This window comes from Carlito syrichta, unplaced genomic scaffold (assembly GCF_000164805.1).
Source record: "Carlito syrichta isolate Samal-C Ts95f unplaced genomic scaffold, Tarsius_syrichta-2.0.1 Scaffold311050, whole genome shotgun sequence".
NCBI classification, from domain to species: Eukaryota; Metazoa; Chordata; class Mammalia; order Primates; family Tarsiidae; genus Carlito; species Carlito syrichta.
The window spans coordinates 1-24,234 of NW_007255146.1; the positions used below are offsets into that span (position 1 = coordinate 1).

A 24,234-nucleotide genomic window follows, 5' to 3' on the forward strand; every position below is an offset into this window, starting at 1 on the left:
CTAATTTTTTGATTTATTGTAGAGATGAGGTCTCGCTGCCCAGGCGAGTCTCGAACCTGCGGGCTCAGGCAATCCATTCACCTCAGCCTCCCAAAGGCGCGGGATTACAGGCTGAGCCACCGAGCCCGGCAATTGAAATGAAAAATTTACTAGAAGAGTTCAACAGCAGATTTGAGCAGGCAGGAGAAAGAATCAACAAGTTTAAAAATTCAGCAGATTTGAGCAGATAGGAGAAAGAATCAACAAGTTTAAAAATAACTCCATTGACATTATTCAGTCTGAGGAACAGAAAAAAGAATGAATGAAAAAATGAACAGAATCTAAGACACCTGTGGGATACCATTAAGCATACCAGCAAATAAATAATGGAAGTCCCAGGAAAAAAAAGAGAGGAAGGGAAAGAAATATCATCTGAAGAAATAATGGAAGAAAAATCTATACATCAAAGAAACTCAACAAACTACAAATAGAATACAGTCCATGACTTATGATAGTCCAACTTAAAATTGTTTGTCTTTACAATGGTATGGAAGCAATTCATAAATACAAGGTTTCAGACCTTAAGCACTGGTGATTCTTTCACCAAAGATTCTCTGGCCTACCTTTCAACTTAAGGATTTTTTCAACTTATGATGAGTTTATCGGGAAGTAACCCCATCAAAAGTTGGGAAGCACCTGTCTGTGCACTCAAAGAGATTGACACATAAATACAGCATAATCAAACCATCAAAAGATAAAGAAAATCTTGAATTCAAAAAGAGAGTAGCAATTCATCCTGACAAAGGATTCTCAATCAGATGAATAGCTATTTCTCATCAGAAACCATGGAGTCCAAAAAGCATGGGATGACATTATGCGAACTGCTGAAAGCAAAAAATGTTCAACCAAGAAATCTGTATCTGGCAAAACTTCCTTCAAAAATGAAAGAGAAATTGAGACATTCACTGATAACAAATACTGAGATACTTAATTTTATCTCACAAGATGTTAAAGAGAATCCTTCAAGCTGAAATAAAAGGATAGTACACAATAACCAGAATCTACATGAAGAAATAAAGAATACTAGTAAATGTAACTACATTGGTAAATAGAAAAGTCAACATCAATAAATTTTCAGAATAAAATTCATCTTTTTCTCCTACATGATTTAAGAGACAAGTACATAAAAATGCATAATTATAAACCTAGGTTGATAGATTACACAACATATAAAAATAGAATTTTTGACCACAGAAAGGTAGGGATGGAGATACAGCGGAGTAACATTTTACACAATATTGCAACTAAGTTGATATTAATTAAAACTAGTTTTTATAAATTAAGTGAATCCCCAGGGCAAGAACTAGGAACATAAAAACATATAGTAGCCAGGCTTGGAGGCTCAGCCTGTAATCCCGCGCCTTTGGGAGGCTGAGATGAGTGGATTGCCTGAGCCCACGGGTTCGAGACCCGTCTGGGCAGCGAGACCTCATCTCTACAGTAAATCAAAAACTCAGCCGGGTGTGGTAGCGCATGCCTGTAATTCTGATTACTTGGAAGGCTGAGGCGGAAGGATCGCCGGAGCCCAGCAGGTCGAGGCTGCGGTGGCCGGGAGCGGCCACTGCAGTCCAGTCTGGGCGACAGAGTGAGACTCCAACTCAACAAAAAATATATATATATATAGTAAAGCAAACGAAAAGAAAATAAAAAGTAGTATACTAGAAATTATCTATTAAACACAAAAGAAACAATAATAAAGGAATTAAAAAACAAAAAAGGGAGGCATCCTTCCTTATTAGTTAATTACATTAAATGTAAATGTACTAATATCAAAAATAGATTTTAAGACAAAAAATAGTTATAAGAGACAAAAAGAGCATTATGCAATTATTAAAAACAGCATTAATTCTTCAAGAAGATATATACAATTATAAGCATATATGTACCTAACAGCAGAAAGAAAAACTTGACAGAATTGAGCACAGAAACAGACATTTTAACAGTAACAATTGGAGACGTCAATAACTCATTCTCAATAATGGATAGAAAAACTAGACAGAAGGTCAGTATGAAAAAAGAAGATATAAATGACATTCCAAGCCAACTAACATAATAGACATATATAGAACATTCCACTCAACAACAGCAGAATATACATTCTTCTGAAGTGCATATGGAATATTCTCTGGGACAAACCATATGTTAGGCCACAAAACTGTCTCAATAAATTTAAAGATTCAAATAATATAAAGTATCTTCTATGATCACAGTGGAATAAAACTATAAATCAATAACCAAAGTAAACCTAGAGATTTCACCTGGAAATTAAAACATGTTTAAACAAACAATGGATCAAGGAAAAAATAACAAGGGTGTTAGAAAATGAATGAGACAAATGAAAACAAAGTCACAACATACCAAAACTTAGGAGATGCAGCAAAAACAGTACTCAGAGCAAAACTTATGGTGATAAATACCTACATTAAAAAACAAGAAATAGCTCAAATTAATATCTAACATTAAACATTAAGAAACTAGAAAAAAGAGCAAACTTTCCTTAGGGAAAGTTTCTATTAATTTCTTCCTTGAAAAATGAGGTAATAATAAAGATCAGAGTGAAGGTAAATGAAGCAGAGAACAGAAAAAACAACAGAAATCAACAAAACCAAAGTTGATAATTTGAAAAGAAAAAACTGATAAACCTAGAATGACTAAGAAAAAAAGACTCAAATTAATAAAAATAATTTTGTATCCTGCAATTTTGTCTAATTCACTTACTAGCCCTAATAATTTATGAGGATTTCTAACAATTTTCTATATATATACAGGTGCTTTTCTACTTACAATAAGGTTGTGGACTGACAAATGCGTAAGTTAAAAATAGTGTATGACAAAAATTCATGACTGACTGGAAGCTACAGCTCACGGTTGCTGTCCAACATCGTGAGAAAAGTACAGCTTCTACTAGATGCATACCCCCTTTGGCACCATCGTAAAACTGAAAAATAGTAAGTCAAATCACCACAAGTTGGAGACCATTTGTATAGGACTCTGAATAAAGATAATTTTACCTCATCCCAATTTGAATGCCTTTTCTTTCTTTCTTTTTTTTTTTTCCTAACTGCAGGCAAGAAAGTTCCAGTATAACATTGAATACAAATGGCAAAAATGGGCATCCTTATATCTTGTTCTTAATATTAGGAAAAAGACTTTCAGTCTTTTGCCATTGACTATGATGTTAGCTGTGAATTTTTAAAAAATTAACCATATTTACTTGTTTTGACTTGAAGTTTCACGAAGGCCACCGCAGCCTTGACCTACTGGATTCAGGTGATCCTTCCACCTCAGCCTTCCAAGTAGCTGGAACTATAGGCGCATGCCACCACACCCAGCTAATTTTTTTGATTTATTGTAGAGATGAGATTTCACCAAGTTGCTCAGGCTGGTCTTGAACTTTTGGGCTCAGGAAACCCTCTTGCTTCTGCCTCCCAAAATGCTGGGACTGCAGGCCTCTGAGTCACCACACCCAGCCACAGTTTTATTTTTTCAGATTCAAGGAGTATATTGAGGTGATGGGACGGTTTGGGCTTCTATTAGGCCTGTCAATGCGGTGGTGGGCATGGTACCCAATGAGTGGTTTTTCAACACTTACCATCCTTCCACCCTACTCCCCTCCACTTTAGGAGTCCCCAATATCTGTCCCGTATCTGTTCCCATCCTTATGCATGCTTGTATTCAGTGTTTAGCCTCCACTTATAACTGGAAACATGTGGTATTCAGTTGTTTCTGTGATAATTTGCTTAGAATGATGGTCCTCAAGCTACATCTATGTTGCTGCAAAGGACAAGATTTTCTTTTTATGGCTGCATAGCATTCCATGGTGTATATGTACTGCATTTTCTTTATCCAGTCCACTGTTGATGGGCACCTAGGTTGTTCCATGTTTTTGCTATTGTAGATAGCGCTATGATAAACATACAAGTGCAGTTGTCTTTTTGATAGAGTGACTTGTGGTCTTTTGGGTATATACCCAGTAGTGAGATTGCTGTCAAATGGTAAATCTATTTTCAGTTCTTTTGAGAAATCTTCATTCTGCTTTCCACAGGGGCTGAACTGCCTTACCTTCCCACTAACAGTGTAGTAGCATTTTCTTTTCTCCACAACTTTGTCAACATCTGTTGTTTCTTGAACTTTTAATAACGGCCATTCTGACTGGTGTAAGATGCTATCTCATTGTGGTTTTTTATTTACATTTCTCTGATGATTAGTGATGCTGAGAATTTCTTCATATGTCTACTTGTATGTCTTCCTTTGAGAGGTGTCTGTTTTTGTCCTTTGCCCACATTTAAAGTGGTTATTTTTTACCCTGTCAATTCATTTGAGGTTTTTTTTTTATAGATTTTGGATATTAGTCCTTTGCCAGATGCATGGTTTGCAAATGTTTTTCTTCTGTATGTTGTCTATTTTTTCTATTGATGATCTCCTTTGTAATGCATAAACTCTTTAGTTTAATTACGTACCTCTTGTCAATTTTGATTTTTTCTGCATTTGCTTTGGAGGTCTTGCTCATGAATTCATTGCCTAGGCTGAATTCCAAAGTGTTTCCTAGTATTTCTTCTAGGATTTTTATAGTTTAAGGTCTTAGATTTAAGTCAATAATCCATCTTGAGTTAATTTTTGCAAATGAGAAGAGGTCCAGCTTTATTCTTCTGCATATGGTTAGGCAGCTTTACCGGCACCAGTTGTTAAATAGGGTGTCCTTTCCTTAGTGTTTGTTTTTGTTGACTTTGTCAAAGATGAGATGGTGGCAAGACAGTGATTTTATTTCTGGGTTTTCAGTTCTGTCTCATTGGTCTACGTGTCTATTTTTCCACCAGTAGCATATGTTTTGGTTATTGTAGCCTTGTAGTAAAGTTTGAATCTGGCAATGTAATGCATCAGGCTTTGTTCTTTTTGCTTAGAATTGCTTTGGCTATTTGAGTTCCTTTTTTTTCTTCCATGTGAATTTAAGTATTGTTTTTCCTAGATCTGTGGAAAATGATGTTTTACTTCATAGGGATTGTGATGAATATGTAAATTGCTTTAAGCAATATGGACATTTTAGCAGTATTGATTCTGTCAATCATGAACATGGAATGTTCTTCCATTTGTTTGGGTTATCTATGATTTCTTTCAGCAGTATTGTGTTGTTCATACTGTAGAGTACTTCCACTTGTTGGTTAGCTGTATTCTGAGGTGTTTTTTGGTAGTTATCATAAATGAGATTGTGTTGTTGATTTGGTTCTCAGATTAAATACTGTTGGTGTATAGAAAAAATGATTTTTCAGTGTTGATTTTGTATCCCGAGACCTTACTGAAGTTATTTAGGAGTGCTAGGGGTCTTTTGGTGGTATGTTTAGGGTTTTCTAGATATAGGATCATAACATCTGTGAAGAGAGATAAATTAACTTCCTCTTTTCTTATTCCAATGCCTTTTATTTCTTTCTCTTGCCTGATTTCCCTGGCTAGGAATTCCAGTAATATGTTGAAGAGGAATGTGAGAATGAACATCCTTGTCTTGTTCCAGTGTTTAGGGGAATGCTTCCAACTTCTGTCATTAAGTATGATGTTGAAGCCGGGCTCGGTGGCTCAGCCTGTAATCCCACACCTTGGGAGGCCGAGGTGAGTGGAATGCCTGAGCCCACGGGTTCGAGACCCGCCTGGGCAACTTGGTGAGACCTCATCTCTACAATAAATCAAAAATTAGCCGGGCGTGGTAGCGCACGCCTGTAGTTCCAGCTACTTGGAAGGCTGAGGTGGAAGGATCGTCGGAGCCCAGCAGGTCGAGTTGCGGTGGCCAGGAGAGGTCACTGCACTCCAGTCTGGGTGACAGAGTGAGACGCCAACTCAAAAAAAAAAAAAGTTTGATGCTGACTGTGGGTTTCTCATAAATGACTCCTATTATTTTAAGGAAAGTCCTCAAATTCTAGATGGTTGAGGGTTTTTATTCTAAGAGATGTTGGGTTTCATTAAATGCTTTTTCTGCATCTACTGAGATAATTATGTGTCCTTGGTTTTTACTTCCGTTTATGTGGTGGATTATGTTTATTAATTTGCATATGTTGAACCAGTCTTGCATTCCAGGTATAAAGCCCACCTGATGATGATGAAAAATGTTTTTGATATGTTGCTGAATGCAGTATGTTAGTATTTTGTTGAGGATTTTTGTATCTATGTTCATCAGGAATATCAGCCTGCAGTTTTCTTTGTTGTGCCTTTGCAATTTTTGGTATCAGGATGATGCTAGCTTTGTAGAATGAGTAAGAGAGAAATTCCTCCTTCTCAACTGCTTGGAATAATTTTAGCAGTTTTGGTACTAGCTCTTCCTTGAACATATAGTAGAATTCAACAGTGAATCTATCAGATCCAGGACGTTTTAGGTTTGCAGAGAGTTTTGTTTTTGTTTTTAATTTTTAATTACTAATTCAATTTCATGGCTCATTTTTGGCCTGTTCAGGGTTTCAATTCCTTCCCATTTCAATCTCAGGAGGTCGTGTGTTTCCAGGAATTTATCAATTTCCTCTACCTTGCAGGCACACAGATGTTTATAATAATCTCTGGTAATATTTTGTATTTCATCTGGATTGGTTGTAATATCATATTTTTCATTTCTGAGTGTATTTGGATTTCCTTCCTTTCTTTTTTTTTTTTGTTAATCTGCTCAAGGATTTGTTAATCTTGTTTAGTCTTTCATATATATGTGTGTATATATATATATAGAGAGAGAGAGAGAGCGAGAGAGAAAGATGTCTCAATTTCATTTATTTATGCTCTGATTTTGGTTTTCTTTTATCCTGTTATCTTTGGTTTTAGTTTGTCCCTGATTTTCTACTTCCCTTAGGTGAGCTATTAGATTGTTTATTTGAGATATTTCTGTTTTCATGATGTGGGCATGCAGTGCAATACATATTCCTCTCAGTACAGTTTTGGCACTATCTCAGAGGTTTTGGTATTTTGTGTCTTTATTTTTATTTATTTCAAAGAATTTGTTTAATTTCCATCTTAATTTCATTGTTTATCCAAAATTTTTTCAGGAGCAAGTTGTTCAATTTCCATGTATTTGTGTGTTTTTGAAGATTCCTCTTGGTGTTGATTTCTAACTTTATTTTGCTGTAGTCAGAGACTATGCTTGGCATAATTCTAATTTTTCTGGAATTTACTCAAGGTTGATTTTAAAAAAAAGTATGGGTCAACCTTGCAGTATGATCCTTGTGCAAATGAGAAGAACAAATGCTGTAGTTGTTGGGTGAAATGTTGTGTAGATGTTAGATCTAGTTGGTGAATGCTGACCAACTAGATTCCAGGATTCTGTTAGTTTTCTGCCTTGATGCTCTAAAGCTGTTAGTGGGGTGTTGAAGTTCCCTGCAGCAATTGTTTTATGAATCTGGGTGCATCTATGTTGGATATGTATATGTTTAAATAGTTCTTGTTGAATTGAGCCCTTTATTATTATGTACTGTCCTTCATTGTCCTTTTTACTTTTATTGATCTAAAATTTGTTTTGATATAAGAATAGTAAACCTTGCTCCTTTTTGTTTCTCATTTGTGAGGTGTATCTTTCTCCATACCTTTACCTTTGAGTCCCTTTGGAGTTATTAGAGGTAAGATGTATCTCCTAGAAATGGCAGAAAGATGGATCTTGTTTATTAATTCAGTTTACCACTCTTTGTCTTTTAAGTGGGGGCATTATTGCCATTGACATTCAGGATTAGTATAGATATCTGAGGGTTTATTCCTGTCATATGTTGTTAAGGAGTTGCTTAGTGGTCTCAGTTTTGTAGGTGATTTGTATGATCTGTAAGCTGTGTGTTTACTTGCAATTGTGGGTTGGGCAATGTTCTTTTATTTTCATGTTTAGAGCTCCCTTAAGCATCTCTTGTAGGGCTGGTCTGGAGGTAACAAGTTCCCTTAGCACTTGCTTGTCTGGGAAGGACTTTATTTCACCTTCATTTATCAAGTTTAGTTTGGTGTAGTAAGAAATTCTTGACTAGCATTTCTTTAAGAATAATATAAATGGGTTCCCAATCTCTTCTGGATTATAAGGTTTCTGCTGACAGGTCTGCTGTTATCCTCATGGGTCTCTTTTGGTAAGTGCTTCTCATTAGCTACCTTTGAAATTTTTTCATTCTGACCTTGGATAATCTAATGATTGTGCCTTGGGGATGGTTTTCTCATGTATTATCTTGTAGTTCTCCGGATTTCTTGTATCTGCATGTCAGCCTCTCTAGAAAGATAAGGAAGTTTTCATGGATTATGTCTGCAACTATTTTCTCCAGAGTGCTCCCAGTTTTTCCTACTCTCTTGGGTATGCCAATCAGACATGGATTTGGTCTTTTTACATAATTCCATACCTCTCAAAATCTTTGTTCATTTTTTAAAAATTCTTTATTCTTTATTTTCATCTGATTTGGTTGGCTTCTAGGGATTATACTTCAAACTCTGAAGTTCTTTTCTCTGCTTGGTCAAGTCTGTTGAAAGGTTTGCAGCTGTGTTTCAAAATTCCTATAGTGAGTTCTTCATTTCCAAGAGTTCAGTGTGGTTCTTTCTTAGAATGACCATGTCAGCTTTAAGTTCTTGAATTATTTTCATGGCATTTCTGATTTGGGAGTTCACTTTCTATTGGATCTTGATGAGTCTCTTTGTCATCCATATTCTGAATTCTATGTCTATCATTATAGATGATTCTTTGTGTATATGATCCATTGCCCAGGAGCTGGTGTAATTATGTGAAGGCAACAAAACACTTTGGTTGTGTTGGCAAAATTTTTGTGCTGATTTCTTCCCATATGAGGGTGCTGATGCTTTGTTTGCTTTTAAACCAGTTTGCTATATTATTGGGATGGAGCTTTATTTTTTCTACTTTATTGTCTGTTATGAATTTGGCTGTGGTGTATGTTGTATATAGTTAATTGACTTTGTTCCTGAGTACTTTCAGAGAAAATGCTCTGGATGGGTTCCCTGATTTCAGTTAAACGTGCTGTGGCTGTTTCAAGGGCTACTAGTTGTAGATGTGATTTTTGTCATATGTTGTAGTTCATGCTGTAGACCTGTAGATGGTGCTTTAAAGTGAGGAGCGGTAACAGCAGCTGCACCTCAGTCGGACTTTCCAAGGACCATCAGGCCGCAATCACAATGATCAAGTGGGCATCGTATCCCCTTCACTCCTCTGGGGGTGTAAAGCATATAGTCCCCTTCTAAAGGAAGAAAGTTGAGATGGAGAGGATGCACAGCAGCCCTCTGATTCGACTTGTTTTGACTATAGGTTCTACCTTGCAGGGGGTGCATGCCAACATCACAGGCAGCCTGCTTAGTGGTTCTGGCAGTGGGCTTGCTTGAGGGTAGCAGGTGTCTGCAATTGCATTAAGACAGGTGGGAGTGCCCTGCATGATGTACAGGCCTGGAGCAGGCAGTCTGTGTCTATCAGGGAGTAACCTAGATAGGGGAGGCTGTGGGGTTCTCTGCTCTCTGTTCAAGTTTATTTTGGTTGCAAAGACTATGTTGGGGGCACGCTGAAAGGGCATGCTCAATGGCACTAGCAGCTGGCCTCCCTGAGGGATGAGGCAGAGAGCCTCTGCTCCTGCATTCAGGTGGGTATGGGGGTCCCTGCACAATCTGTGGCCAGTAGCAGGCAATCCACACTTGGAGAAGGCAACCGAGATAGGGAGGGTGATAAGTAACTTGACTTGACTCTTTGCTGCTTCTGTTTATTTCAGCTGCAGTGTCCATGCTGGGGATGCTTGCTGTCACTATGTTGGGTTGTTCATTCCATGGCCTGAGGGCAACAGTGTCAGAGGCTGCAGCAGTCACAAAGCATCTGTCCTCTACAAAGGAATACTGAGCCTCTCTTTTTGGCAGGCAGTGGAGCTAGTGCTGTGCTGCACATGTGTTAGTGGCCCGAGGGGTTCCACATGAACTTGGGCAATGTCTCCGCACAATCACCACTCAGGACTCTGTGCAGGCCTGATGGCCCAGAGAGTAGCAGAGGTGTTTCCTTGATTTGGATCACTGAGTCCATGGCAGCAGTGTGGGTTCCTGAAGATTTTTCTCTCATTCACTCAGCCCTTCACCATGATGGGAAACACCCATGTGTCTGTCCTGGGTGTGTATCAGTAGATTGTCTGATTTCATTACTTTGTCTTTCACGGGGCTCAGTACTTCTCTGTTTAGTCACAGGGGTGTGTTCCTCCCCTCATCCTACTTTGAGCGTAGAGACTCACTCCCTACTTTGATTCCTCTCTGTGAGAAAGGCACACCTCAACTGCTTCTAGTCAGCCATCTTGAAACCCTCTCCAGCTGTGAGTTTTTCATATCATGTTGAGGGAGTTCCCTTCTATCCTATCTTGCTAAGAGTTTTCATCAGCAAAGGGTTTTGGATTTTGTTAAGTGCTCTTTCTGTGTCAATTGAGATGACCATGTGTTTTCCTCCTTGCAGTCTGTTAATGTGATGTACAATTACTGATTTTCATATGTTGACCCAACCTTGCATTCCTGAGATTAATCCCACTTGATCATGGTACATAATCTTTTTATAATGTTAATATAAAATTTTGCTAGTATGTTGTTGAGGACTTTTGTAGCTATATTCAAAGGGATATTGGCAGTAGTTTTCTTTCCTTGTTATATCTTTGGCTTTGGTATCAGAGTAATACTGGCACCACAGGATAGTTGGGAAGTGTTCCTTTCTCTTTGATTTACTGAGAAGAATTTGTGTTATTTCTTCTTTAAATATTTAGTAGTATTTACCAATAAGAAGTCATCTAGTCCTGAATTTTTCTTTGTTGAGAGGTTTTTGATTTCTGATTCAATCCTCTTACTTGCTATGGGTTTATTTAGATGTTCTATTTCTTCTTGAGTCAGTTTTGGTATATTCTGTGTTTCTAATAATTTTTCTATTTCATCTAAGTTCTCTAACTTTTTGGCATACAACTAATAGTTCATAACATTCTCTTATATAATTTTTTTATTTTCATAAGTTCATATTAATATCTCCCCCAAAAAAACTTCATTTTACATACTATCAATGAATAATAAAACTTCAATTTATAATAGAATCAAAAAGAATACAATATCTAGGAATAAATTTCACCAAGGAGGTATAAGACTTGTAAGCTGAAAACTGTAAGACAATGCTAAAAGAAGTTAAAAAAGACCTAACCCAGAAGATATCCTGTGTTCGTTGATTGGAAGTTTTAATACTGTTAAGATGGCAATATTCCCCCAAAGTAATCTGTAGATTCAATGTAATCCCTATGGAAATTCTAATGGCTTCTCCTGCAGAAACAAAAATGTTGATCCTAAAAATAATATGGAATTGCAAAGAAACACAAATAGCCAAAACAATCTGAAAAAGAATTAAGTTGGAAGACTTACACTTTCTAATTTTAAAACTTACTACAAAGCTACAGTAATCAAAAAAATGTGATACTGACATAAAGATAGGCACAGGGACCAGAAATAAACATACACCCGTAGGCACCTAATTTTGAAATAGATGCCAAGACCATTCAGTGAAAAGGAATAGACTGTGTAACAAATGATGATGGGACAACTGGATATTCACATGAAAAAGTATTAAGTTAGACTTTTATCTTATATATAAAAATTACTCAAAATGGATCAAAAACCCAAATATAAGAAATGTAACTATAAAACTCTTAGAGGTAAACAGGGCTAAATCTTCATAACTTTGGATTTGGCAATGATTTTTTAGATATGACAAAAGCATGAACAACAAAAGGAAAAAATAAATCAGAATTTATCAAAACAAAAAAATTATGTACATTAAAAGGCACTATCAAGAACATTTTTTTAAAAAAACAAGCTATAGTAGAGGATAAAACATGTGCAGATATCTGATAAGGGTCTAGAAACCAGAATAAAAAAAGACACGCGCACACACACACACACAAACATATGTGATATTAGGGGGGAGGGAGGAGAGGTGAGGGGGGAGGGTGAAGGGTATCAGAGAGAAGAAGAATAGATAGTAGATAATGGTCTTGTATTCAGAACGCTTATAACTCAATAACACAAACAATTCAATTAAAATATTGTCAAAGAACTTGAATAGACCATTTCTCCAAAAAAGAAATAAAAATGACCAAGACGTACATGAAAAGACACTCAACATCATTAGTCATAGAGAAATGTAAATCAAAACTACAAAGAGATACCACTTTTCATTCACTAGGATTGCTTTTAATTTTAAAAACAAGCTATACATATATATAAAAATAAAACAAGGTTATCAAGAGATTAAAACTTTAGTACCTTGCTTCTAGGAATGTAAAGTGGAAGAACTGCTCTGAAAACTGGTTTGGCAGTTCCTCAAAAAGTTAAGGAAAGAATTATCATATGATCCAGCAAGTCTGGTCCCAGGTATATAACCAGGAAAAATGAAAGCAGGTATTCAAACAAAAACCTGTACACAACTGTCCATAGCAACATTATTCATAATAGCCCAAAGGTGAAAACAACTCAAATATGCATCAACTGAGAAATGGATAAATAAAATGTGGCATAATCCTTACAATGGAATATGATTTAGTCATAAAAATGAATGGAGTACAAATAGTTTTACACGGATGAATCCTGAAAACCTTAAGCAAAGTAAAAAAAGTCAGACACAAAGGATGGCCTATTGTTTCCAACACAAAGGAAAGATAAACGTTTGAGGTGATGAATATTCCAATTATTCTGTTTTGATCATTACACATTGTACCCCCAAAATATATAGTTGTTATATATCAATTAAAAATTAAATTGTAAAAAGGTCACATATTGTATAATTGCATTTATATGAGATGTCCAGAATAGATAAATCCATACAGACAGAAAAGAATTAGTGTTTATCAGTGCCATATGGGGAATAACTGCTTAAGAGGTTAGAGGTTTCTTTTTGCTGTGATAAAAAATGTTCTGGAATTAGATAGTAGTAATGGTTACACAACATTGTGAATGTACTAAAAGCCAATGAGTTGTACATTTAAAAATGGCCAATGGTACATTTTATTTCAATTACTAAAAAAAAAGAAAGAAAGAAAGAAAGAAATGAAATCAAAGAATTACAAAGGGATATCCCAAGATAATAGCAAAGTCCATTCCATGACAAAAAGAACTAGTCCATATCTGAATAGGATAATGGAAGATTCTGAAAGGAATGTCCCCTGTAGGGGGGGGAAAAAGAAGAGTATATATATATCATAGATAAGTGTGACAGAGTTGGAGCATTTGAGGGAAAGAATTATCAATAGTTACATGAAAAACAATGCAAACATTAACTCCAGAAAAAAAAAAAGGTTACATGAAAAAGGAGATATGTATCTCTTGGCTAAGCAGTTGTATTTACACAGTTATATTATATGAATAATGATTAACACTTTAACTAAAAGTTGTGAAATGACTGTGTGGCAGGGAATGAAGATAGAAGGGTGGAGAAGTAAGAGGACTGATGTGGAAGACTTAGGCTCTCATTTACAAGATGAGGCATCAATATAAAATATCAAAACTGTGTAAACAATTTAAATATAGTATTTTATTTAGAAATATGATGACAAATATGAGAAAAAAGTTAATAAAGCCTTTTTGTACTTTTAAACTTTAAAACCTACATACATAAAAATGATTGGCAAAAATTTAGAAACTAAATTAAATCATTATTATTTTATTTTATTTAAAGTGGCTAGTCTTGGAGAGATTATTGGTTCTCCCCCAAGAGCAGTTTTTTCCTTCTGCTTCAGTAATAGAATTATTGGACTATACAGCTAAAGACTCCACTTCCTAGTCTGTTCCCGTCACTAAGCACAGAGTGATTAAGTCTTTGCAAAAGGGGCAACAGACAGCAGACACTTGCTGTTGTCCTTCCCGTTGTGCCCTTCACAACATATCTTTCCTTTAATAAATCCACCTTTCTTAATTTAAAAAAAAGTATTGGCAATGGAATTTGAGTGGAAGTAATATGTGTAATTTCGGAGTCAAATTCTTAAGGAGAACTTCCTTCCCCCTTTTCTCCTTCATGACGGCTAGATACAGGACAAAATGGAAGGAGCAGAGGCAGTTATCTTGAGCTATCTGTTGAGAACGGCACAGCAATAAGATAACAATGAGGCAACAGTAATTTCATAGAGCAATACCAGTATATGTGCTCAGAATTTTAAATAATACAGAAAATCAAGAAATAAACTTCTATCTTATTTAAGTTATTGTTACTCTGGTCTCTAGAGTAATCAAACCAATATCCTGACTAATATATACAGAAATCAATCTAAAAAATACAATAAAATTTTCTATGTATGTAGGTTTGCAGCAAAGAAATTAAGTAATATTAACTTTATATGAATGCTAAGACATTTTGTGATGAAATTGGGAATTATGGCAAAATTTTATCCTTTTTTTTTTGTAAAGCAGGATTTATTGAGAGGACAGAAAAGCTCCCACCATGGGAGGGGACCTGAGGGGGTTGCCCAAAATTTTACCTTTTTTAGCTGGAGACTGATGTTGCTGTTGTTCATTAAGACCTTGAGAAAAGGCTTGCATTCCATTCGTCTTACACTGTTGAATAAGAAGAAAATGTACTTTTAAATTCAGGTTTTAAAATTGTATATAATTTTTAAAAATCACCTTCAAACAGTTTCCTAATAATAAAAATATCAGGCAAGGCATATTTGGGGCTAAATGATAAGCTACCATAAAAAGTCTGCTTATTAAAAATGAGCAACAAAAATATATTTCAAAACATATTCACATATATCTATAATTATTTTTTGCCATAAATTATAATTATTTTTGAAAGGGAACATAAAGTGAAACATGAACTATATGGCCCTAAAGATAATTAATTCCAAAGTCATTAAAAAACATTTTTTTTTTTTGAGTTGGCATCTCACCCTGTTGCCCAGGCTGGAGTGTAGCAGCACACTCACGGCCACCGCAGCCTCAACCTGCTGGGCTCAGGTGATCCTTCCACCTCTGCCTTCCAAATAGTTGGAACTACTGGTTAATTTTTCTTGATTAATTATGGAGATGAAGTCTTGCCAAGTTTCCCAGGCTAGTCTCGAACTCCTGGGCTCAGGCAATTCTTTCACTTCAGCCTCCCAAAGTGCTAGGATTAAAGACATGAGCCACCACACTTGGTCAAAGTTTTTTTTCCTAGCAAAAAAACACCATTCAGAAAGAAATATCTATTGATGAAAACAACACCTTTTTATACACAAAAATCTGCAATAATACTAGGATATTTACTTTTAAAATCTTATGTGAAGTAGATTCTGATGTCAATGTATAAGCATATAAACTCTTTTTGCCCAACACCTTGGAAATGGGGGAAATAAGAACAAAATTATTTGTCCAATGAGAAGAAGAAAATCAGAAACACTGGCAGAGCTCAACGTTCTGAAGAGAAAGAAGCCTTATCCCAGAGCTTTTTCCAGGCCCACGTGCAAGACCATCTTTGTTATGAGATTGGATAACTAATCTGATGACATTTTAAAAGTCCATTTTTAACTAAATCCTTTTCTTCAGATTCCATGGTCACCAAGAAACATTATGACTACCATCTCCTTAGAAGCAAATAATAGACCAGTTATTGCAATAAGAGAAATCCAGGACACAAGACAGGAAGATTTCTCAGTAGAAAACAATTGGTTTACTGATTTTATAAATCAGTTTCACAAATTTAGTCAATATAATCTACCATTAAGAGGTGATCTCCTATTGTGCTGACAAAAATCACTTTGCAAAAAAATCCCAGGACCAAGGTAATTCACTAAGATAGGTTTCTTTTGAGACATTTATCCTCCCCCAAAATAAGTATCTCTGCTCCATCAATCACTGTTTTGGCAAGTTGCAAGCATTCATTAAAATTTCTGCAAATGTTACCAAGGTAAAGGCAGAGGAACTACTGATCTAACTCAGACAAATTAAGACTAAAGAGATAAGCCAGGCACGGTGGCTCATGCCTATAATCCCAGCACTTTGGGAGGCCTAAGTGACAGGATTGCTTGAGTCCACTGGTTCAAGACCAGTCCAGGCAAAAAAAGACTCAAGTGATAATTCTACACTATTGAGATATAAGAATTTAAAATAACAAGTTTTAGTAGAGTTGTTTATTTTTTAAGTAGAGATAGGAAAAAAAAGAAAATGTCAAAGATTTTGGACCTCCAAAGTTCTTCCTGATTGTTGAATTTAATTAACTATAATATGATATTCTAAGAATAAAAAATTGATTTCTTATATCTGAAAATTTTAGCATATGCACACTTCACTAACTTTGTAACATCCACTTAAATGCAAGATATAAATCAAAGGAAAAATTGTACTTTGCCATGTCTGCACATATTAAAAACTGAAAATGTTGATTATTTCAAATATTTTATAATGTAAAAAAGTATGCCACCAGAAAGTTTTACATAGTGATTATCTATATGTTATCTCATTTAATTATAATCCTATAAGGAAATAAGGCAAGTATTATGATCACCATGTTATAGGCAAAGAAAGTCAGGACTAGGAGGATTTGGTGACCAAGTACAGAGACAAGAGACAGTTGGGTTAGATTGTGAAAGTCCAGGCTACCACATGTAGTTATGAAGGCTGTACATCTCTAAAGGAGTACCATTCACAACACAGATGTTGTACATTTTCTAGCAAATGGAAGCCAAGTATCTTATTCTAACAAACCTGTATTTTTCTATAACCCTGTTTCACTTTTAATTCTTGCAAAGGTGCCAAATGGGCGGCAGTGGCCCTGTTGAACCCATTCATCTAACAGAGTGCCTATGACATGACAAGCACTGTGCTTTGTAGCAAGAATACAAAGATAAACTTAACATTCCAGTATCTGTTTTCAGAGGCTCACAAACCAAAATACAGGAAAAAACAAACAAACAAGTCCTAGTAAAATTGGAAACGTTCTATAATAAAGATATGTTTTCTACACGGGGACTAAGAATATCAAACTTGGCTTAGAAATGTCAGGAAAGGCTTTACATAGGAGATGATGTTTCAACTGACACTTGAAGGATTAGAAGAGCTTAGTTGACTAATGAAAAATGGATGTTTATGAAATAAAAGAACAGCTTTGTGCTGAGAATTATGGAATAATATGGCTAGTTTAGAAAATAGAAAAAGTTAAATGGGCTTGTCTAAAGCAAGATAAGCACCAAGGTCTTTCTTTTTTTGTTTTGTTTTTTCTTTTTCTTTTTTGAGTTGGAGTCTCACTCCGCCGCCCAGGCTGGAGTGCGGTAGCACGCTCATGGTTACCCTAGCATCAAACTACTAGGCTCTGGTGATCCTTCCATCTCAGCCTTCCAAGTAGCTGGAACTACAGGCATGCACTACCACACCTAGATAATTTTTTTATTTATTATAGAGATGGGGTCTCGCCAAGTTGCCCAGGCAACTACTTGCCTCAGCCTCCCAAAGTGCTGGGATTAGAGGCTGAGCCACTGAGCCCAGCCTTTTTTTTTTTTCAAGTGCTCTTTGCAATGTGTGTACAATTCCCAATATTCCCAGATATTCTAGTTAGCCTTTTTGTATTTTACAACAAAAATGTTTTCAGCCTGTCACTCATCTTAAACAAATGTATACCAATGAGATCACAAAAGAGAATAGGAAGAGACAAATGCATATCAATCTTCATTCCTAAAATGAAAATTTAAAGTATGAGATTTATAAACAATATCAAAAGATAAAAAGATAAACAGGAAAAAAGTTGTAACTCATATCACAGTTTGTTTTCTTTAAAGGAGCTACTAGGAAACAATTTTTTTAAGCCTATAGAAAGAGTGGGCAGAGGACAAGAACTGGTAGATAATACAGATGAAAGGAAATTCAAATGACTCTTAAAGAGATCAAAGATGGCCACAAATTTTGACACTCCTTCCATCAAGAGGTAAATTCCCTATCTCCTCCCCTTGAATCTGAGCAAGCTATGTGACTGCTCCTACCAATCTAACATAGCAGAAGTGACACTGTGCTAGTTTCCAATTCCAGGCCTTAAGAGACTGGCAGATTCTACCTCCTGTGTCTTGGAGCACTGGTCTTTGAACCCAGGTGTAATCTGGTAAGAAGCCCAAGCCACATGGAAAGGCCGTTTGCAGGTTCTTGTCCAGTCCACAGCCCCAGCTGAGCTCCAAGCCAACAGATAGTATTGTCAGCCATATGAGTGAGCCATTTTGGTCATCCAGCCCAGTCAAGTCTTTAAAAGATTCCTTTCCTAGACACTATGTGATTGCAACTACATGACAGAACTAAAAGGAGAAATGGCCATCTGAGCCCGATCAACCCATGGAACCATGAAAGATAGTAATAAGTTACTGTTTTAAGCCAAAGTTTTCAAGTACTTTGTTATGAGGAAATAATTTTTAAAATAGAGATGAAAGAAAGTTATTAATGCAAAAGGAAGATAACATCAGGTAGAATCATGGATTTACACAAATAAAGAATGATGGAATGGAATAAATGGAGACAAAACAAAATTCCATCTTTTAGTTTTTAAAGTTAATTTAAAAGATAACAAATGAAAGCAAAAATAATAATATGTATTGTGTGTTTATATAGTACAAGCGAAAGTAAGATTATCATCATAAGAACATAAGAAGGGTGAGAACTCTACAAAAAAGCTACTAGAGCTAATAATTGAGTTTAACAAAAGCAATATATAGATACAAATTGTATCTCTAAATCCTAGCAACCAACAAGTAGAATTTAAAGTTCATTTACAATAGTATTAAAATATATGAAACACTTAAAATTTGACAAAAGATGTTCAAGGTCCCTCTTCTGGAAAATACAAAGCATAAATAAATTTGTCATGTTAATAGATTATAAGACATTATTATTAAGATGTCAATTAATCTATAGCTCTATCAAAATTTCAATAGGCTTTCTGGTGGAAATTGACAAGCCCATTTAAAATTCATCTGCAAACACAGAGGATCTAGAATAGCCAAGACAAATTTTACAAAGAACAAAGGTAGTATCTTTTTACTACCTAGTTTTGAGACTTATCTAAAACTACAGTAGATTATAAAGTGTGATGTTGGCATAAAGATAAACACAAATCAATAGAACATAGGAGAGAGTTTAGAAATAAATTTATGTATGTATGATATACTGATTGACAACAAGTTCTTATGGTTCAATGATAAAAAGACAAACAACCCTAATAAAAGAAACAAGTAAAAAGATCTGAACAGATACTTCACACCCCACCCTCTCCCCCCAAAAAAGCCTGGAAAAGAAGGTCAAAGAATGTTCAAATATTAAAGAAGTTCATGATAAGATGCTCAGTCTCATTAGTTATTAGGAAAAAAATACAATGAGATACTACTACTCACACACTAAAATGGCTAAAAATAAAAAGGTTGACCATACTAAGTCGGTGAGGCTGTGAAGTCACCGGAACTCTCACACACTACTGGTAGAAATGTAAAATGATACAACCACTTTAAAAACATGTTTGCAATGTTTTAAAGCTAAAGAAACTTATCATATGAACTATCAATCCCACTCCTGGATATTATGTGTATGTATGTCCACACAAAAACTTGTGCATGATAGTCTGTAACAGTATAATTCATAGTATTCAAACACTAGATACAATCCACTATTCATCAATTGATGACTAAACAAACTGTTGTATATGTATACAGTAGGATATTACTCCACATTAAAAAGAAATGAACTACTGATATATAAAACATAAATCTCAAAAACATAATGCTGAGCAAAAGAAGCCAGCACCAAGAAATATATAGTATCTGATTGGATTTATATGAAATTCTTGAACAGTCAAAACTAATCTACAGTTAAGGGAAGCAAATCAGTTGACATATGGGGCAGGAAGAAGGACTGGAGTAAGTGGGAGTGGTAATGATTACAAAGGGATATAAGGACATTTTGCAGGATAGAATTGGTCTGTAGCTTCATTGTGGGGTTCATTACATGGGATAAATATTTGTCAAGATTCATTGAACAAATGGGTTCACTTTACTGTATGTAAATTATATCTCAATAAAAGTGGTGTAAAATTTTCATAAAGTATCTCTGACATAGGTTCTGGTAGCTTTTGCATTATAATTAAAACAGCAGACAAAATTATAAGTTTAGTGGTAACTTGATTGAATAATTTGATTTTTCTCTACAAAATTGCAATATTAAGGTATTCTTTTTTTACATACAAAGTTTCTAAAAGGTCAACAGTTCCAAAAAGTTATTAATACTACTGCTGCATTAATTAGGGAAGTGATAGCTGCTGGAATAAATAAAACATTTCAGTGACTTATAGAAAACTAATTGTAAAGCAAGAGTAATTAAGACATTATGATACTGCTATAAAGATATACAAGACGATCGATAAGACAGAATAAAGATCGTAGAAACAGATATATTTATATAAAATGTATATGATAAAGACTACACTATAAATCAGCATGGAAAGGATGACTTATGCAAAGAATTATGCTTTACAATTGGTTGTCTATATGAAAAAAGATTTCTATCTTATACCATACAAAAAATCAATTTCAGGTAGACTATGTGTCTAAACATGAAATCAAAACCTTAAAGTTTTTGGAAGAACATGTAGGAAAATATCTTTTGATCTTAGGAATGGATAGACATCTTAAACAAAAAATGAAATCATAAAGAAAAACACTGATAGTAAGACTACATTACATTTAAAGTTTTTTATCAAAAGCCACCACACAAAACAAAACAATTCTCTCACAAACCATATTCCTGGGGAAAAAAATATTTTTATGCACATAGGAAAAATACTTAGATTCCAGAATATATTTTGAAAGTATATAAATTTAAGAAAACCCAGGAAAAACAGGCAAATGATACAAATTGGTAATTCATAAAAGAGGAAATCTAGGCGGCCAAACTGAACATATGAAATGATGCTCCATTTCACAAGTAATAGAGAATTAAAAATTAAAGCCAATCAAAAGATATATATCTCATCAATTGTCTCACCCAGTGTTCAAGTCTGATAGTAACAAGGTAAGCACATAAAAAACAAAAGCCCTCATATAATGTTCATATATCACTTTGGAGAGTAATTTGGCAGTATCGTATAAAACTGCAGGTAAGAATATTTTAACATAGTAACTCTACTCCAATTTTATACCACAGAGCACCTCTCAAAATGCATAAAATGAAACATATAAATGGTAGAAATTATAGCATTTAATATAAAATAAAACATATGTCCATCAACAAAAAAAAATGGGACAAAATGTGGCAGAGTCACAGTACATATCAAATTGCTTTATAAATTGCAAAGTTTCTGTAACAGTACATATCAAATTGCTTTATAAATTGCAAAGTTGCCTAATATTCCATTTATGAGTTGACCAGGTAGTGTGGAAGTGTTCATGCATTGTCTTTTCTGAAAGTATCTGGGTAAGAAACTGGTACCAGAAATGGATCCTTCTGATCAGAGGAAATAGGTCACTGGGGAACAGAGATTGGAGGGAAACTTCACTAAATGCCATTTTGTATATTTTGAATTTAAACTTTGCAACTCGTTTACTTAGTCAAAAAAATCCAGTCTTTTAATATGAACATTAATGCAAAGAAAAAATGTAAAACATACATGTAGGTTCAACATTAGTTATATAAAATTGTAAAACAGTTAAAACAATTATATTTACTGTGGCAAAAGTACAAGTACATTCGTGAAAAAAATTACAAATTGAGTACAGTTAGCTCTGGGTAGGGCAGGAAGGAAATGGGATATTGGAGGCATATATATTATATATATGGTTTTTAACTTATCTCACAGGGTTTAAAAATTGTTTAAAACAAATACTGTAAAATGCTTAGATTTGAAAATGCTGGGTGACAGGTACATTGGTGTTATATTCTCTTTAGTATATGCTTGAAATATATCACAAATTTTTATAAAGTACATAGAGTACTTAGCACAGTATCTGGCACATAGCAGCCATCTAACAAATGTTACTTTCCAGTCAATAATATTTCTTTGTATTATAACTTTAAGACTTACTCTGCTAACTCCACTTTGTAAACACTGAGTGTTGCATGGATATTCATTTTGAAAGTTGAAAGGGAAAACTGTTCCTGTTAGGGAGAGAAAAATTAAAAACTATTTTAAATGTCCATTACTTCAATACACAATATAATATCACCTAAAAAGCTTAAGTATCCAGAATATTCTTGGTACTGTTTTGAAATGTTTTCTGATAGTTCATTTATTTAACAAACCTATATCCAACCCTATGAAATGCCAGCTGCTGTGTTAAGGGATATAAACATGAAAAGAGTTCAGAGATTGGAGTTTCTAGTCTACTTTAAAAGGCAAGCTCATAAAAATTATAATATAATTTGATAAATGGTAAATTTCATAAGAGATTTGGAGAAGATTCTAGGGGAAAGTAGAGTAGGTCTGTGGGTATCAGCAAGGCTTCACAAGAGGAAAAAATTCAATCTGAGTCTTGAAGAAAAAGATTCCTTTGGGGATTTGAGTTGACAAGGTAGTATATGGAAGTGTGTTGAAAAGACAAAAATTAATTTCTGGTTTACCAAACTTTTATGTCTAATAAATCCCTACTATGTCCTCTGAATCTTAAGAGGATATAATTAAATGAGAGATAAGGGCTACCTAACAATCTCATGTCTCCTCCCATTTATCCATGTAACAGACTTAGAGGGAAGGGATCAGTGAAAAACTGGATCTGTAGAGATGGGAGGGAGAGGTGCTAGAAAAAGGCTGGTTACAGAAAAGAGTTGCTGCCAATGGCTTTACATTCCTCCCTTTAGGATAAAGTTTGAGACTTTATCCCACACAACTGCTTCCAGTATCCTAAAAGGATATGGGATCAGTATTAATAAGCTATGGTCCTGGAAAATTCATTAATTTATCTGTCCTAAGTCAAGCCATCTTGAGAGCAAACATGACCAAAGAGGAGATAAATCTTCCTTGCAGGAACAAAGGATGGAAGACAAATGGGGGTGGGAATTGGTGCCATTTCTGTTTCATCTTTGTACCCAATAAAATGTCTGTATTTTCCTTTTTCTAGGTAGCAAGTTAATTTTGTTGAATACATAAACTAAAGAGAATTTAAATAAGTTATATGTATATCACTTAAGTCAGACCACAGAAACCATTCTGGCAACAAGTAATGAATAGAATTAACAAGTTAATATTCCAATTTAGGATTTAAATACCAAGTATTCCAGGAATGTAAACAAAATAATAGTTTTATGGACAAGAGAAAAACAATTAATTTTAGATTTTTTTGGTATGGATTATCTGAAATTAGATATATTCCAGCTCAAACACAGTCAAAATCTCTATCAGAGTACAAGTATGACATAACCACTACAAAATCTTTAAGTCTTCTTTAGTGCTAATCTTTTTTTTTTTTTTTTGCATTTAAGTCCGTCTTTAAGTTTTTTAAAAGGTTAATTCTTTCTCCAGCATGATTGTCCTGTAGTGATCATAATCACAGGGAACAATTTGTATTGGGAGTACCACTCTCACAGAAACCAGTTAACTATGAAAATGAGACATGAGGAAAAAAATACTCACACAAAGTTACTTTCAGTCAGGAACTATTCTTCCTACCTTTGTCTACCTTATTGTAGACTATAGATTGGTAGATAATGAAGAATCTTTTTTGGGGGGGGTAATACCTGTAAACTCTTAGTTTTCAAATATCTTTAAGTGTCGATTTATTTAAATATATATCTGAAACAATTACTTTATGTATTATTTAGCCTTTCACGAACTAATTAGCCATTGACAAGTTAATTTTTAAAGCACTGTACATTACATTAGTCACCTGGGGGAGAAGTCAGATGACGAACAGGTCTTGCTGGTTGAAGTGGTTTACCAATCAATTTTTTGGTTTCCATTGTCACAAAGACCTTGAGGTTCTATACTGTAAGAGGGAAAAATACATTTTTTATATTTTGGACAAAATAGGCACAAGTCTTTACATATATTCAAATAACCACTTTTTTGAAGATAGCTATTTTATAAGTTAAGGTAGAAAACACGAAAAAGCATTTAAAATGATATGCAATACCCTTAGACCTCTTCATAGTATTTGTCACAATTGATCAGTTCCCCTTTAAAATATTTTCTTACCTTAACTTCCCTAACTCTATTATTTTGGTTTATTTCCTATTTCTTTGATTGCATCTTCTAACTTCCTTAGTTTATTCCCCTTCTGTCCACTCATG

The 24,234-nt window shown here is 34.7% G+C and overlaps 1 protein-coding gene across 1 annotated transcript; it reads right to left on the reverse strand.

The window, feature by feature from the left end:
* Window positions 1-4,492: 4,492 nt before the first annotated feature.
* On the reverse strand, window positions 4,493-23,925 carry CUNH8orf88 (chromosome unknown C8orf88 homolog; the record flags this gene model as incomplete). The annotated part of the gene is made up of 4 exons (XM_008068487.2): window positions 23,832-23,925; window positions 22,034-22,107; window positions 14,493-14,568; window positions 4,493-4,521 (listed from the first exon to the last, which is right to left on the reverse strand). Coding segments are annotated over exons 1-4 (252 nt in total), but the record flags the coding sequence as incomplete, so codon positions are not given.
* Window positions 23,926-24,234: the final 309 nt, after the last annotated feature.